Source organism: Salvia miltiorrhiza, chromosome 4 (assembly GCF_028751815.1).
Source record: "Salvia miltiorrhiza cultivar Shanhuang (shh) chromosome 4, IMPLAD_Smil_shh, whole genome shotgun sequence".
NCBI lineage: Eukaryota > Viridiplantae > Streptophyta > Magnoliopsida > Lamiales > Lamiaceae > Salvia > Salvia miltiorrhiza.
The window spans coordinates 35,149,420-35,164,704 of NC_080390.1; the positions used below are offsets into that span (position 1 = coordinate 35,149,420).

The window sequence follows — 15,285 nt, forward strand, 5'->3', positions numbered from 1 at the left end:
GTGATTACATCAAAGATCATATAAATCATGATTTTGCCCAAATAAAGAAGTATAATGTTTTCCAAATCCCTATCATGCTTACATGTTCCGATAAAATACCCTAAGATCATAATTTTGCCTAGTGATAAAGCATAATACTCCCCCATCATGCTCGCATGCTTCGACGAGGTAAAGTTCAGCGAAGTACCTGAATTACCACTTGCAAGTGGTTTACCGTTTTCATGTTATGGTGTTTACCATATTCATTTAAGTCTTTCCCCAAAGTTGTTTATCCTGTGCTGTAAGAATTCTTTAAGCAAAAGTATTAGTAAAATATGAGAGCCCTTTTAAACAGGGCTGCAAAGAGAATTCGAACCCTAGATTACATAATTCATTGCCACAACTTGATTCCCATATTCATATCCCGATGAATTCATTCAAATTTTCAAATCCCATCACAGATCATATAAATCATGATTTTTTCTAAATGACAAAGAATAATATATCCCAATCATGCTCCTCTCATTGATAGAGTTCAGCGGAGTACATGAATCACCACTTACTAGTGGGTTACCCTTTTTACATTACGTTGTTTACCATATTGGTTCAAATATTTCCCAAATCTGCTTATACTCAACATATCTTTGATTTGACTGTGATTGCTTTCTTTTTAGTGTGATGAAGTCCAGCCAATCACCCTCATTCTGTAATTTACGAGTGCTATCTATAGCCGTGGTTCGCCAGATTCACGAGAAGTGATTGTTGGTAAGTGCCCGTCATAGCAGAGGAGTGCCCGTCACGAGCAGAGAAGTGCCCGGCAGAGCAGAGGGGTGCCCGTCACGAGCAGAGAAGTGGCGCTGGCTGCGCGGGCTGAGCAGAGAAGTGGCGCTGGCTGCTCTGCCGAGCAGAGCAGCGACAAGGGCGAGGGGCGGCGCTGCTGGCTGCTTGAAGTAACTGCAGTTTCTGATATGGAATCCCAAATGGCAAACATGCAAGCAGCCTGCACATTTTCATTCACAACAAAATAAGGAAGTCAGAACCCTCAATTTCAGGGAGAAAATCATCCAAAATGTGTTCGGATTTAAGAAATTGAAAATAGAAGTTGAGCGGATCCGCCGTGGATCCCATGTCGCCGGCTTTCACTGGACTGCGGCGCAGCTGGGTCAGACGACGGTGACGATTACTGCCGGAAGAAGTCGCGCGGGTGGCGGTGGAGAATAGGTGCGACGGAACCGAGAAAAGGCCACGCGGTGGTTCGCGGCGGCAACCGCTGGTGTGATTTTCTGAAAATGAAGGAAGGAGTCCGGATTTCCTTTCGATTGAATGGGTATTTTTTTTAGATCTGTAGCGATGGATGTTGGTTTAGCTTCGAGATCCGAGGCAACTGGATTTAGATCCATCTTTCTCTGACGACTGATGTCTGGCGACGAGCACGGCGGCGGCGTGTGGTCCCGATCCCATTTTTGATTAACAATAACCCAGCTCCGATGAACCGTGACAAACAGTAACCCAAATTCCCAATTTCTTTTCGATGAACAGTAATCTATCTTCGATGAACAGTACCGCCGATGAACAGTAGCTGGAAAACACTCACGCCTTAGCTCAATTTTCCCACAGACAGCGTCAGTTGGTGAAATGAGAAGTAATACGATCAACAAAAGCAGTAAACGACACCGGATTTACGTGGTTCGGTCGAGAAGACCTACGTCCACGGGGGTTTTGGAGGTTTTTCCACTATAATCGAGAGAGTGTTTTACACTTTACAAATTGTAGGCTAGAAAAATGACTATCCTCCTTAATCTATGCATCAAGGCCCTATTTATAAGCATGAACATAAACTTAAGGCCATTGGGCCCATTAGACCCCTAAAGCCCATTAGCCCAATGAATCAAGCCCAACCCCGTTATTTTAATCTACATCTTGAAATTGAGCCATCAGAGCTGGAAAGCGGAGCCGAGCTGAGCCAAGCCGAGAGTCAGGGCAATCCTGTATCAAATATCAGAAATAACCACAATAACAATAATAATAATCATAACTAGAAATATTCCCGTTATGTTTAGCACAGCGCTGGTGCATATTTCAGTCCTCATCAAAGTGTAATGATATTATAGTTATTAAATAAATTTAAAAATGATTCGATAATGAAAATTTGCATTATGCATATTATTATATAGTATTATTAATCATAATAAATATTTTTCACATATAAACATAAATAAAAAGTTGTAAATTTTTAATGAGGAGATAGAAAATAAAACATTTTAAATAAATTCAGAATGAGGAACAGAGGCGGAAAAATGAAATTGATAAGGTAACACGGTTGGAACGGTACAACATGCGGAATCCGTCTGAGAATCGGGGTCAGAATCCGCCTGAGAATGGGGGCCAGAATGGGGTCAGAATCCGCCTGAGAATGGCGGTCAGAATCTGCCTGAGAATGGGGTATTGGGAATTCGGCTGAGGATGGGGGTCTTGGGAAGCCGCGTGAGGATGGGGGTCTTGAGAATCCAGTTGAGCCAAGGAACAATGCTCCTCAGATCAATGCTCCTTAGGGGTCTTGAGAATCCGGCTGAGCCTAGGAACAATGCTCCTCAGATAAATGCTCCTTAGGAGAATGAGTCTAGGAAAAATGCTGAGATCAATGAGAGACTGTTCCTCTTCTCAATCAGAAGACTAGAAGTCTGTGATTGAGATTAATGAGGAGACTGCTCCTCTTCTGAATCAGGAAACTGAGTTAGGAACAATGAGGAGACTGCTTCTCTTCTCAATCAGGAAACTGACAATGCTGCTCGTGTTGAGATTGAGATCAATGAGGAGGAGCCTGGGAAGAATGTTGATGTTGATCCTGATGTGATTGAGATCAATGAGGAGACTATCCCTGAACTGCAACTTCAACACCATAAAAGGTTCATTGAGTAAATATGGACGAAACTTCATTATACTATAAGGCATTCTTAAGACTATTTTAATGAAACCATCTTATAGCTGATGATAACAAAAAAATTATATTTTAAAATATTATATTTAGAATGAAGATAGTAACCTTAAAATAAAAAATGAAATCATCTTATAATTGGAGGCGTATCAAATGAATGACCAAGAACTTGACAAAACCTTTTTATCTAATAATTATTATTATCTATTTAAAATTTCCACCAAAATATCTAGATATTTTTCTTTCAAATTTTCTATTGATCTTGAAAGGTTTTTGGAAGTTTTATTTAATTACTTTTTTACTGATTTTCATTTTGCAACATATTTGTTTGAGGCGTTAATTGATTGTAAATCCAAAAATTATTAGTGAATTTTGATATATTTTTTTAGCGGGAAAATTGCACCTAAATACACAAACTTTGCCAAAAATTCATATTTGACGCGAAGTTAGGATTTTACATTTTAATACACCAACTTTCGTCGTTGTCCAAATTTGACACGACTTAATTCTTAAAAATTCAAAAAACAACCTTTTTTTGTAAATAATTATACAAAGACCCACTTATGTTATTATTTGGGACTTTTAAACCAAAATAAGATATTTCCTTATGATGTTTTCTTTTAATCTTTGATCCGCGCCTAAAATAGTTTAAAAGAAAACATCACAAGGAAATATTTTGTTTTGGTTTAAATGTCCCAAATTATAACATAAGTGGGTCTTTGTATAATTATTTATAAAAAGGGGTTGTTTTTTGAATTTTTAAGAATTAAGTCGTGTCAAATTTGGACAACAACGAAAGTTGGTGTATTAAAATGTAAAATCCTAACTTCGCGTCAAATATGGATTTTTGGCAAAGTTTGTGTATTTTCACGCAATTATCCCTTTTTTAGCTATATAAAGTTGTAGTATAAATACATAAACATTAGCTCATTTCAGAATTTGTCCTGAATTTTAATTTCGTCCAAATCAAAACATACATGAAAAAATTTGAGATGATATAATATATACACATTATATTAAAGGGTTAATATGCAAAAACACCCCTAACGTTACCACCCCAACTACACTTAAGCCCCTAATATAACGTTGATAGCAACTAATACCCTAAAGTTCATTAAGTACTACAATTAAAATCATAAACAAAATTTCTTTCACAAAATTAAGAAATTCATTTTAAAAAAAATTATATAATATACTCCCTCCGTCCACGAAAGAACTTCCTATCTTTCCTTTTTGGGACGTCCACAAAAGAACTTCCTACCTATTTATGGACTATACCCATCACTTATAATTATCTTATTTTTCACTTTTCACAACTCCCAATATTAATTATAACATCTTTTCACCACTCCCAATACACTCAACTACTTTTTATCCACTTTCAATACACTCAACAATATTTTTTCTTAAAACCCGTGCCACTCCCTCCTAGGAAGTTCTTTCATGGACGGAGGGAGTATAAAAGGAGAGTTTTTTCCCTCCATTTTTTCTCTTTCTTCTCCCATCAATTTTTTCATATAAATAAATATTTTCATACACAGACAAAAATAAAAGAATTGTAAAATTTTAACAAAGAGAAAGAAAAAGAATTATAATATTTTAAATTTTTAGGAACTTATTTGTTTTAAATTTATTTTTTATAATTTTTATACCATATTAAATATTTTGTTACAAACTTAAACATAAGATGCTTATTAAATATTTCTTCATAAATTAAATTTGATATTATTTAAAAAAGTATAAAAATTGTAAGAAAAAAAAAAGAGATGAAAAATAATGAAAAAATTGATGGGAGAAGAGAGAGAAAAAATGGAGGGAGAAAACTCCTCTTTTATACTCCCTCCGTCCCAAACGAAATGTCCTGTTTTCTTTTTTGGGCTGTCCCAAACGAAATGTCCTGTTTCCTTTTTTGGCAATACACTCTCTCTCTATACTTAATATTTAAATAATTTCCACCAACCCACTTTATCTACTTTATACATATTTCTTAATCTCCGTGCCGAAAAGAAATAGAACATTTCGTTTGGGAAGGAGAGAATATTACTATATAGATTTATATAAGTGAACCCACAAAAGCGGTAAATGAAGCCCTTACCGACTTTAGAAATAAAAATAAACACCGCACTAGTTTCTCTCTCTACAAATCCACATTAATCCAATCTCTCTCTTTCAATTCGACTGCATCTTTCTCATGGCCTTGTCTCGAATTCTCTCCCCATCCCTCCCCCGATCCTCCCTCGCCCACCCCACAGCCCTGCTCACCGCCCATCGCCACCGCTCCACCAAATCCCACCGCGCTCAGCTCGTTGAAATCGACGCCGAACAGCCCGATTCCCCGGAGGCCACCGCCGAGGTCATCGCCTTCGGCATCCGGAAGCTCGAGGACGCCATCCACAGCATTATCGTGCGCCGTGCTGCGCCCGATTGGCTCCCTTTCCTCCCCGGCTACTCCTACTGGGTCCCGCCCCGCGCCTCCTCCTCCTCCCCCTTCAACACCGACCAACCCGCCGGCACCATGATGGAGGTCATAGGAAAATTGGCTTCCTCGGATATGGTAATGTATCGGGGCCCCGCGGCCGATGTGTTGTCCGACGATGAACAGAAGGCCTTCAGTTCGTCCAAGGGCTGGCCCTCCTCCGCTTTTTATCTCCAAGGTACTCCATCGTGATGTTTGTGTAATGCGTTTCAAATAATAAAAAAATTGATAGCATTTAAGTGTGAATTTTGTGGCGATCTTCGAAATTAATATCATCTTTACAGGTTTTTCAGATCTAATATGGTGGATGAGTGGTGGATTTTCAAATATTGTTGGGGGAAAATATTCAATTTTACTCCATTTAATTGAAATTTGCCTGATCTTTTTTTTTTCTTTGGGAGGGGGGATGGATTTTGATGAATTGATTTTTGGGTTTGTTGTAAAATTGGATCAACATGGGGCTAATTTCTCAGTTAAATGGAATTGACATGATTCACAGTCACAGATCACTGAATTTTGTATAATGAGCGGAGTTGTCGATGATTTTTTGGAAGTTGAAGGATCGGCCTTTTTGCTATTGTGGTAACTTGGTTTTGGCAGATGGGTGAATTTGGGGGTTTTGATTAACTGAGAACGATGTCAGAATTTACCATCAGATGCTGGAAAATACTTTTCTGGTGAATTTTTACATCCGCAAGATTTTTGAAGTGGCAGAGGGTAGAATGGGTTAGACTTCCGTAATTTATTGATCCTATAAACTTGTGATTTAGTACTCTTGAATTTGATTGAATTAAGCAAAGGTGGTTTTCTTTACAAAGGAAGAAAGGGCTGTGATGATATATTTAATCAAAGATTTTGAATCCTTCAAAAAGAAGGATTTTGAAGGTGGCTGAATATCATAAAATAGTACAAATGTTAATATAGTTTGTGGGTTTTGTACTTAGTCATGGAACATGATTGGTAAGGATTGTGTTTCTTGGTTAGATGGGATTGACATGTTTGCATTGCTCTCAATTGTATTATTAACAGAGTTGTCAGTATTAGGATGCTAAAGATAACTGACTTTTCCTCGAAGGTTGATATTTTGGAGATGTTTGATTTACTGGGAAATGACGTTATAAGAATGTACAGTTGGGTTGGAAAAGTTGTTGGAATTGTGTTAAAAATGAAAGTGGGGATTTTTGTCCCACATTGGTTTTGCTATCAAAGTAGGTGGAGACCCTTAGGTTATTTAAGGAGTTCCAAGGTCTTTGATACAATTGCACCAATCACTACCTTTAGTCTTGTGATTACTTCTAGTTTGAAATTCCTTGCTCTTTGTTTTAGAGGGGTGAGAGGTTTTCAAAGGCTTGTAAGAGTGTAGTGGTTGTGAGTCGAGAGGGTGAGAAATACTGTGTGATTGTAAAAATTTATCATATAGTAATTTTTTCAGTGGGTCGTGGTTTTTTCTCCGGATTTGGAGTTTCCACGTTAAATTCTTGTGTTGTTAAATTGTGTCTAGTTTTTATTCTTATTTCTTGCTTCTACCAAGTTTGGATGGGGAACTGATTTCCCAACAATTGGTATCAAAGCCTGGCTGAGGTCTCTTGATATTCCAAGTATGCTCTGTGGTTGCAGCATTGTCTGATCTTCCACATCAGAAAGGATTTCTTGAGAAAGATCCGGGCGGGGTGTCTCTTGCGAGACGGCTGTTCATTTTGGTGGAGAAGCGGTACGTCAAGTCAACTTCAAGTCCAAATGAAGTTCGACGTGGAGAAATTCGATGGAATAATAAATTTTGGCTTGTGGCAAGTGCAAGTCAAGGATGTGCTGATACAATCTGGGTTACACAAGGCCCTGAAAGGACGTCCGGGTGCAGTCAAAAAGCCTGGTGCAGATGATGACGCAAACAACAAGTCCGGTATGAGTGATGAAGATTGGGAGGATCTGGATCTGAAGGCGGCAAGCACAATTCGTCTCTGCTTGGCCAAGAATGTACTTGCAAATGTACATGGGATTTCGAGTGCGAAGGAGCTTTGGGAAAAGCTGGAAGCTCTGTACCAAGCAAAAGGCATCTCGAATCGGTTGTATTTGAAGGAACAATTTCATACCTTACGGATGGATGAAGGTGTGAAGATTTCAGATCACTTGAGTATTCTCAATGGCATTATCTCTGAACTGGAGAGTATTGGAGCGAAAATTGAAGATGAGGATAAGGCGTTGAGACTCATCTTGTCTCTTCCACGTTCCTATGAACACATGAAGCCAATATTAGTTTATGGGAAGGAAACTCTGGTCTTTGCTGAAGTCACGGGCAAACTTCTTTTGGAAGAAAGAAGGCTGATGAGTGAAGGACGTCCTTCATCGGAAAATTCAGCAATGGTGGCCTTTAGCAGAGGGAGGAAGAAAGACTCCAAGGGCGTTGTTTGTTGGAGGTGCGGAAAACCCGGCCATACGAAGCGAAACTGTCCAGGTGGAGCTCGTCAAGGTGGAGCGGATTCGGCAGAAAGCTCCGAACAAGCAGCTAACATCGTGTTTGATGATGTCCTTTGAGGACATGAATATCCTTATGGCATGTCCAATGGCCATGATAGAGGATGTGACGATGTTAGTTGGACCACATGTGCATGGTTTTTTGGCATGGATGCAGGTGTGTGGTGAAAAGTATGTCGATGGCTGATGACTTCTAGGAGGGCCAAAAGCTAGAAGGTTGCACCAAAATTTCAGCAAGGTTTTTTCGACATGTGCCGAAGTAAAATTCTTAGAATGGTTTATTCTAAGTGTTCTACTCATTTGGTGGAGTAGGTTTATTCTCTTTTGAGGATGATGGTTCTTTGTGATAAGAATCATAATTGTCGGTGAAGACAATGGTGTTTTTTCTTTCATTTTTAACAAGGTGGAGATTGTTGGAATTGTGTTAAAAATGAAAGTGGGGATTTTTGTCCCACATTGGTTTTGCTATCAAAGTAGGTGGAGACCCTTAGGTTATTTAAGGAGTTCCAAGGTCTTTGATACAATTGCACCAATCACTACCTTTAGTCTTGTGATTACTTCTAGTTTGAAATTCCTTGCTCTTTGTTTTAGAGGGGTGAGAGGTTTTCAAAGGCTTGTAAGAGTGTAGTGGTTGTGAGTCGAGAGGGTGAGAAATACTGTGTGATTGTAAAAATTTATCATATAGTAATTTTTTCAGTGGGTCGTGGTTTTTTCTCCGGATTTGGAGTTTCCACGTTAAATTCTTGTGTTGTTAAATTGTGTCTAGTTTTTATTCTTATTTCTTGCTTCTACCAAGTTTGGATGGGGAACTGATTTCCCAACAAAAGTTTTCCATTTGGACTTTTAAATTGGCCATTTTATAAAATGGTAGAGACTTTTGTCTTTGTAGTTGTGTTGCTTAAATTAACTCTAATTACTTTTTGAGTCAATAGAGGAGGTAAAGAATAATAGCCTTCAGTTTAAAATTGGGAATGTTGAATGACATCCTTGTCTAAAAGTTAAATTGATAGACAGGGTACCACCTGCAGTGTGCTGGCTAATTACTGTACAGTTTACACTGAAGCCTTCCATCTGGAAATGTTCAGCAAACGAACAGTGACGGGACTTGATCACAGAATGTTTGGCATGCCCGACAGTGCTGACACCGTGTTGAATGAATGTGTCATCCAAAAGCTTAAGTTGCTAGTTGGGAATCCCATTTACTACTTCACTATTTTTTGAATAGGGAATATGATTCTTGACAAAGATTTGGGGGATAGATGTGCAGGCTGCGGAGGAGGAAAGGCTTAAGACTATGATCTTTTGGATTATAGATTGAATCAAATTATCTCCGAAGGTGGCTGTGGTTTTATTGAAATATAGATACAAGAGTAACTCCTTCGAATGAAGGATAATAATCTACTTGTTTCACCAAAGGTCCAAAGTTCAATTTGTTGAGGATGTTTGTCTTCAAGTAGGATGTGTCTCAACTTGACTAAATTTATACAATTCACATGAATATTTCATATCTGTAAAACACTATGTATTCAACTTCCAGCCTAAGATTTATGTCATAGACCTACCTTTTGGTTCCTCTATTAAAATTCTCATCCTGCCTTTCTAAGAAGACCATATATAGGTTGCCGAAGACTACATGTTTTGTCGAATAGGGGGCAAGATATTGATAATGGATCCATGCTCATCAAAGGCAATATCTATAAATAGGTTTTGTGTTATACCTTTGGCTCCCCCTCCCCCAAGTCTGTGTGTTTTTACCTTTCTTGCATTTCATCTTTTGCGCACTTAACAATGTACATATATATTTTCATTTTGAAATAAATAAATAATGTACATATATGCTCTTTCACAATGCAGAGACTTCACCAGTTCATCCAATTCCTGTGGTAAAATTAGAGATGAAGATCCAAGATAAAGACGAACAAGTGAAAAGCCGATCCGACTCTGAGGATGAGGAAGGATGAGGATTTTAACACATTAGACCAATCCGGGTGAGTGAACCTTCTCATATCTCTACCAATGAAACTTATAATTATTCTGTCTCCAGTGGTGTTGATCTAAAAAGTCTGAAATTACTAATTTTCATTCCTTATAACCCCAATCCCAGCTATATGCCAACCTCTTTCATCAAAAAGATGTATATGGTGTACTTTTACGCAGGCACCTAAGATGTAATGTGGTGAATCTGTTTTTCCCTAATCAAATTCAATCTCACAGGGCTTTTAACCAATGTCAATATTCGAGGCACGACACGAGGAGGCGAAAGAGGAGAAAGGGGCAGGCAGAAAACTGTGTATAGATGGATCCTTGATAGAGAGTTGAAGTCTCATCTCTCACACGCTTCACTTTATGCAGCACCCGATTGTGCCTGTGACTGAGAGTGAGTGAAGACTGTATATTATCGAACTTAATTAGTCGATATATTCTATCTGCTCTGTAATAACTAATAATAAGCGATTAAGGTTAAATGCATTTCTGTAGCCATCACAGAATTATGATGTTGTTTGGCTAGTTTAGTTTTGTATATATATTGGCCTTCTCCTTTTATTTATGCATTGCGTGCTAGGATTTTGCAATTTCAATTGTAAATATTTATGAGTATTGATTTTGTTCCTCTAAAGATAGTTGCTCAAGTATTTTATTACTTCTTTTTTTCCTTGGTAAATATCACTTCAATTTTTAAATTATTTTTATACTATTAATTACTATATCTTAAATTATTGAAAATATTTGTAATTTTAAAGTTTTCATTTTTGTATCAATTGTATACTGTTTTAGTTTTTTCCGACTTCAGAAAAATGACATGGCACATTGGATTATCATAATGTATTAAGATTTTTTAAGATTCTTTTGACATAAATACCATGTCTTAAAAATATTTTTTAAGATTCGGTGTTTATAGGAAGTGTAGTGCCTTTTTTGGGGCAATCGTTCAACTTTTTCAAGAACATAAATTACAATAATTGAAATATTAAATTGAAGAGAATCTTAGTGTATATATAATTATAAGGGTTAATTGCCCATAAAATATAGAACTTTCATTCAATTCTAATTTTGCACACAAACTTTGAACTGCGGCGTGATAATTACTAAATTTTTGATTTTATCTGATTTTGCTACTAATCCAAATTCCGGCTAAATAACAAGCTAATACATAATATAGTGTGCCAATTTTGACGTGACGCATTTATTATTGCGTGACAATTAGTTGACAAAATAATATTTTTTATTTACTTTCTTATCAATAAAAAAAGAACACAAAGCAAATAACTCAAATTGTCAATAATTTAATATATCAAATCAAATAATAATTTTTTTAGTTGAATTAATTAATTGAATAAATTCGATAATAGTAAGGGGATTCTTCGAATTTAGGTGCGTCAACCAAAGAACATTTTAATTATCAATAACTTAATATATAAAAAATTTATTTAGCTAAGTAATAAAGTTTATTAAATTTTCATTATCTAAAGATTAATTTTTTTATAAACTATATATATATTTATACTATTTGAATGAGTTCTATTTTATATATTGGAGTAACCAGTTGTGTAATATAGTGAACTAAAAAAAATTGATTTAAACTTGAGAATTAAAAAAAATCTTCTTTATAATAGGATTAAGTCTTAACCTATGTGGCATGCTTAGAATTGTTCCATTTTTATAATTTACCATATATAATCTTCATCATTTATTAATTAATTAACTATTACATTCCATATAAAAATTCATTAATCTTAATAAATATAATTAATAACTTTATAATAGGATTAAGCCTTAACCTATGTGGCATGCTTAGAATTGTTTCATTTCAATAATTTACCATATATAATCTTCATCATTAATTAATTAACTATTACATTCCATATAAAGATTCATTAATCTTAATAATAATAATAATAATAATAATAATAATAATAATAATAATAATAATAATAATAATAATAATAATAATGATGATGATGATAATAATAGATAAATTATGAAATTAGTAATGCATAAATGAATAGTTTAGATAAAGAACAATAGAGGATATGATGTTAAAATACATTAGAAATCTTTAATTATGTATCAAATTTATAATAATCTCAATCGAGTGAAGAATTCATATAAATCACATCATTTCACATTGATTTTTTTATAAGGTTTCACTATAATAAAACTTATACAAGAAGAAGCTCTTCCTCTCCAAATTAAAAATCTATATTTAATTGGCGGAATGATTGAGACTGATACAATTTGAATTGCTCCAAACGAGATGATTCTTGGAACCCAATTATAATATTTGAAGCTGATAATGCATAAAAGTTTGTCAAGATTTTTTCAAATTCCATACAAAATGATATAAGAAGCTCCAAATCATACAATCTCCCAAGTCAAATTTATTTTTTAAACCTCCAGATAGTGATGTTAAAAAAATTGACGCATAAAAGTTTATTTTCTGTATTTTAAGGTCTAGACGAGATGATGTTCAAAAGTCTGGTGTTCAAACATTAGATGTCGTCTTCCAGGCTTTAGATGATGATATGATCCTACAGAGTGGTTCAGACGAGATGATGCTCAGATGAAATAAAATCTTCAATATTGACCTTTTTCTAAAATATTATTAAATAAAAATTTATATAAAAAGAATATTTATTATTCTAACAAAAGGTTAACATTAATTGAGGAATATGATTCAGATTAATATAATTTCAACTATATTACCTTAAATTAGATAAATTTAAAAATAATTTATATATAAATAATTATTTATACAAAAATAATACTCCCTCATCACTCAAAATTATGCATGGAAGTTTGTAGTAATGATAGTGGAGAAAGGGTTCCACAGTGAAGATATTGTTAAATAGATTATGAGTAAATAATGTAAGTTAAAAGGGTAAAATTGTAAGAATTATATGTGGGGTAGTGTCTAAAAATAAGGTATACATAATTTTGGAGGATGGAGGGAGTATCATATAATTTAAATAATAATTTAAAATAATTTCCCGTCGAATTTCGACGGGTTACGGACTAGTATACTATTATTTGATTTGATGTACTCCCTCCGTCCCGGCCAAACCGCTACATTTGCTTTTCGGCACGAGATTTAAGGAGTTGTTGATTAATATTTGAAGTGTGTAATAATAAAGTGACAAAGTAGGAGAGAGAAAGTAATAAAGTGATAAAGTAAGAAAGAGAGGGTAATAAAGTGATAAAGTAGGAGAGAGGATGTAATAAAGAAATACTTAATTAATGTTAATTAAGTGTTTAAAATTTCTTATTTTTGCCAAATATAGAAATGTAGCATCTTCGTTGGGACGGCCCAAAAAGGAATATGTAGCATCTTGGGCGGGACGGAGGGAGTATTAAGTTATTGACAATTTGGGTTATTGCTTTGTATTCTTTTTTTTATTATTATTAATAAGAAATTAACAGTAGATACGTCACGTCAAATATTTGCACGTCATATTAGTTTAGTATTTGGCCGAAATTTGAATTAGTAGGAAAATCAGATAAAATCTAAAGTTTAATAATTTTCACGCTACATTTTAAAGTTTGTGTGCAAAATCAGAATTGGAAGAAAGTTCAGTATTTTATGGGCAATTAAACCTAGATATTGGTATCTATTAAACTAAAATAAAAAAGTAATTTTAATTTGAATATAATAAAAAAATCTAGAATGTTAAGGCAACGTGTAAGATAAGCAAAGCTTGATATGCATGTTTTCCTGTGGTGAAGACACGTTTGATTGAATGCATCTGATCCGGCTTTAATTACTTGAGCAGCGAAATTAAGATCTGAAAATCCAAGGCAAAAATGATGGAGGCGAGAAAAGAGCAGTTGGAGAAGAAGCAGAGTGATGATAAGATGGGCAAAGCTAGAGAGGTGATTCGAGAAACTATAATCACCAAAGATGATAATCAGAAGAAGAAGAAGAATGCTGAAGATGTTTTAGCATATTCAAGAGCTGTTCATCAAACTGATTCTTCGCTCCAATGAATCCCCTTTTCTTTTCTTCATTCAGAGTAGATGTCGCCACCATCCCGTCGTCCGCAACAAGGTCGCTGCCTGGGTTCTCCACCAATTTGGATGGATTTTTTTTTTAATTCTCGTGTATTAGATTTAGCCATGAGAGATAAATGATAATTGTATTTCCATTGCATACTCATTTTTTTGATTATTTGTGTGCTTATTATACAACATAACACTTAAAATTGTGCTTAGTTATATGAAAATGAGCGACATGCGATAATGTCAAATGTTTAACAGAAGCCATGCATCATGCTAATATTTTGTTTCATTCAACTCTAGAAAACCAAACCCATCATACATAATTTGAAAGCAAAGTTGCAGCAATCGTCCTAGCTTTGATAAGAATCAGAATCGAGGATTTTTTAGGACAGTAATTTAGATTGATTTGAAAATTAGGACAATAATTTTCGAACTTGTAAAAATAAGACACTAATTTTTTTTAGAGTAAAATAAGACACTAATTAACAAATATTGCATCCGACGACAAAAATAGTGCAGTCTTTTGTATATGATTAAGATGCAAAATGTTAGAATAGTATATGATTAAGATGCAAAATGTTAGAATAATTTATCACTGGAAGAAAACATGCCGAACACCAATAAAATTTTACGCCGGACAACATTTTGTCACAGATTACCAATGCCTAACAATGGAACAACGATGGATTTTTAATTCTCGATTAAACAACTAATTTACTGACGGATTGGTGCCGGGAAAAAAATTCCCGTGTAATTGCCGATGAAAATACCGACAGCAGACCGATGGATTTTTAACGACGGACACCTATCCATCGTTAATTTATCTATGTTTTAATAATTTGAATTTTTAAATTTAAAAAGGACTACGGTACTATCGACAAACTTTCGTCCGTCGTTAAAGTAGTTTTTTTTAAAAAAAATTTCAAAGTATTTTAATTAAAAATTGCGACAGATAATTGTTTCATCGGTATTACCGATAGATTTTATTCCATCATTAACGTATTTATTTTCTTAAATCTTGAATTTTTTAGTTGAATAGGACGACGAATGTATCTCTTTCGGTGAGCTCTAAAAAAAGGGGCGCCTTTGAGCTTTAATTACTCCCCTTCTTCATCCCTTGCAATTTTCACCCAATTTTCACGTACCCTAAAAAAGACAAAGTTGCGTATTATCCGTCCAAAGCCAGCAAGCGGGCTATCCCGCCGCCCTCCACCACCATCTTCGCCGGACTGCTACTCATCCACATAATCATTTGGAGGAAGAGGAGATTCTAGTGGTAGGGGTGGTCCATCATCTTCAGCGCATCCTAAATCATCCACAGGATCAGATAGACAAATTGGTGCATCTATACGGTAAATACAGTTGGCTCCATCACATTCATCTTCAACATCGGTTCCTACTGCAGCTTCAGAGGCTACACCCACTGGAC

General features: G+C 35.2%; 1 protein-coding gene across 1 annotated transcript; it reads left to right on the forward strand.

Moving 5' to 3' along the window:
* The first annotated feature begins 4,986 nt into the window (after window positions 1–4,986).
* On the forward strand, window positions 4,987–10,479 carry LOC131021325 (uncharacterized). Its single transcript, XM_057950472.1, has 3 exons — window positions 4,987–5,568; window positions 9,717–9,854; window positions 10,077–10,479. The coding sequence occupies exons 1-2, from the start codon at window positions 5,106–5,108 to the stop codon at window positions 9,821–9,823; spliced, it is 570 nt and encodes a 189-aa protein (XP_057806455.1). The 5' UTR covers window positions 4,987–5,105; the 3' UTR covers window positions 9,824–9,854; window positions 10,077–10,479.
* Window positions 10,480–15,285: the final 4,806 nt, after the last annotated feature.

Coding starts and splice junctions, on each gene's coding strand:
- LOC131021325 (XM_057950472.1), top strand. CDS start 5,106: ATGGCCTTGTCTCGAATTCTCTCCCCATCCCTCCCCCGATCCTCCCTC. Junction 5,569..9,716: donor CTCCGCTTTTTATCTCCAAG/GTACTCCATCGT, acceptor TTCACAATGCAG/AGACTTCACCAGTTCATCCA.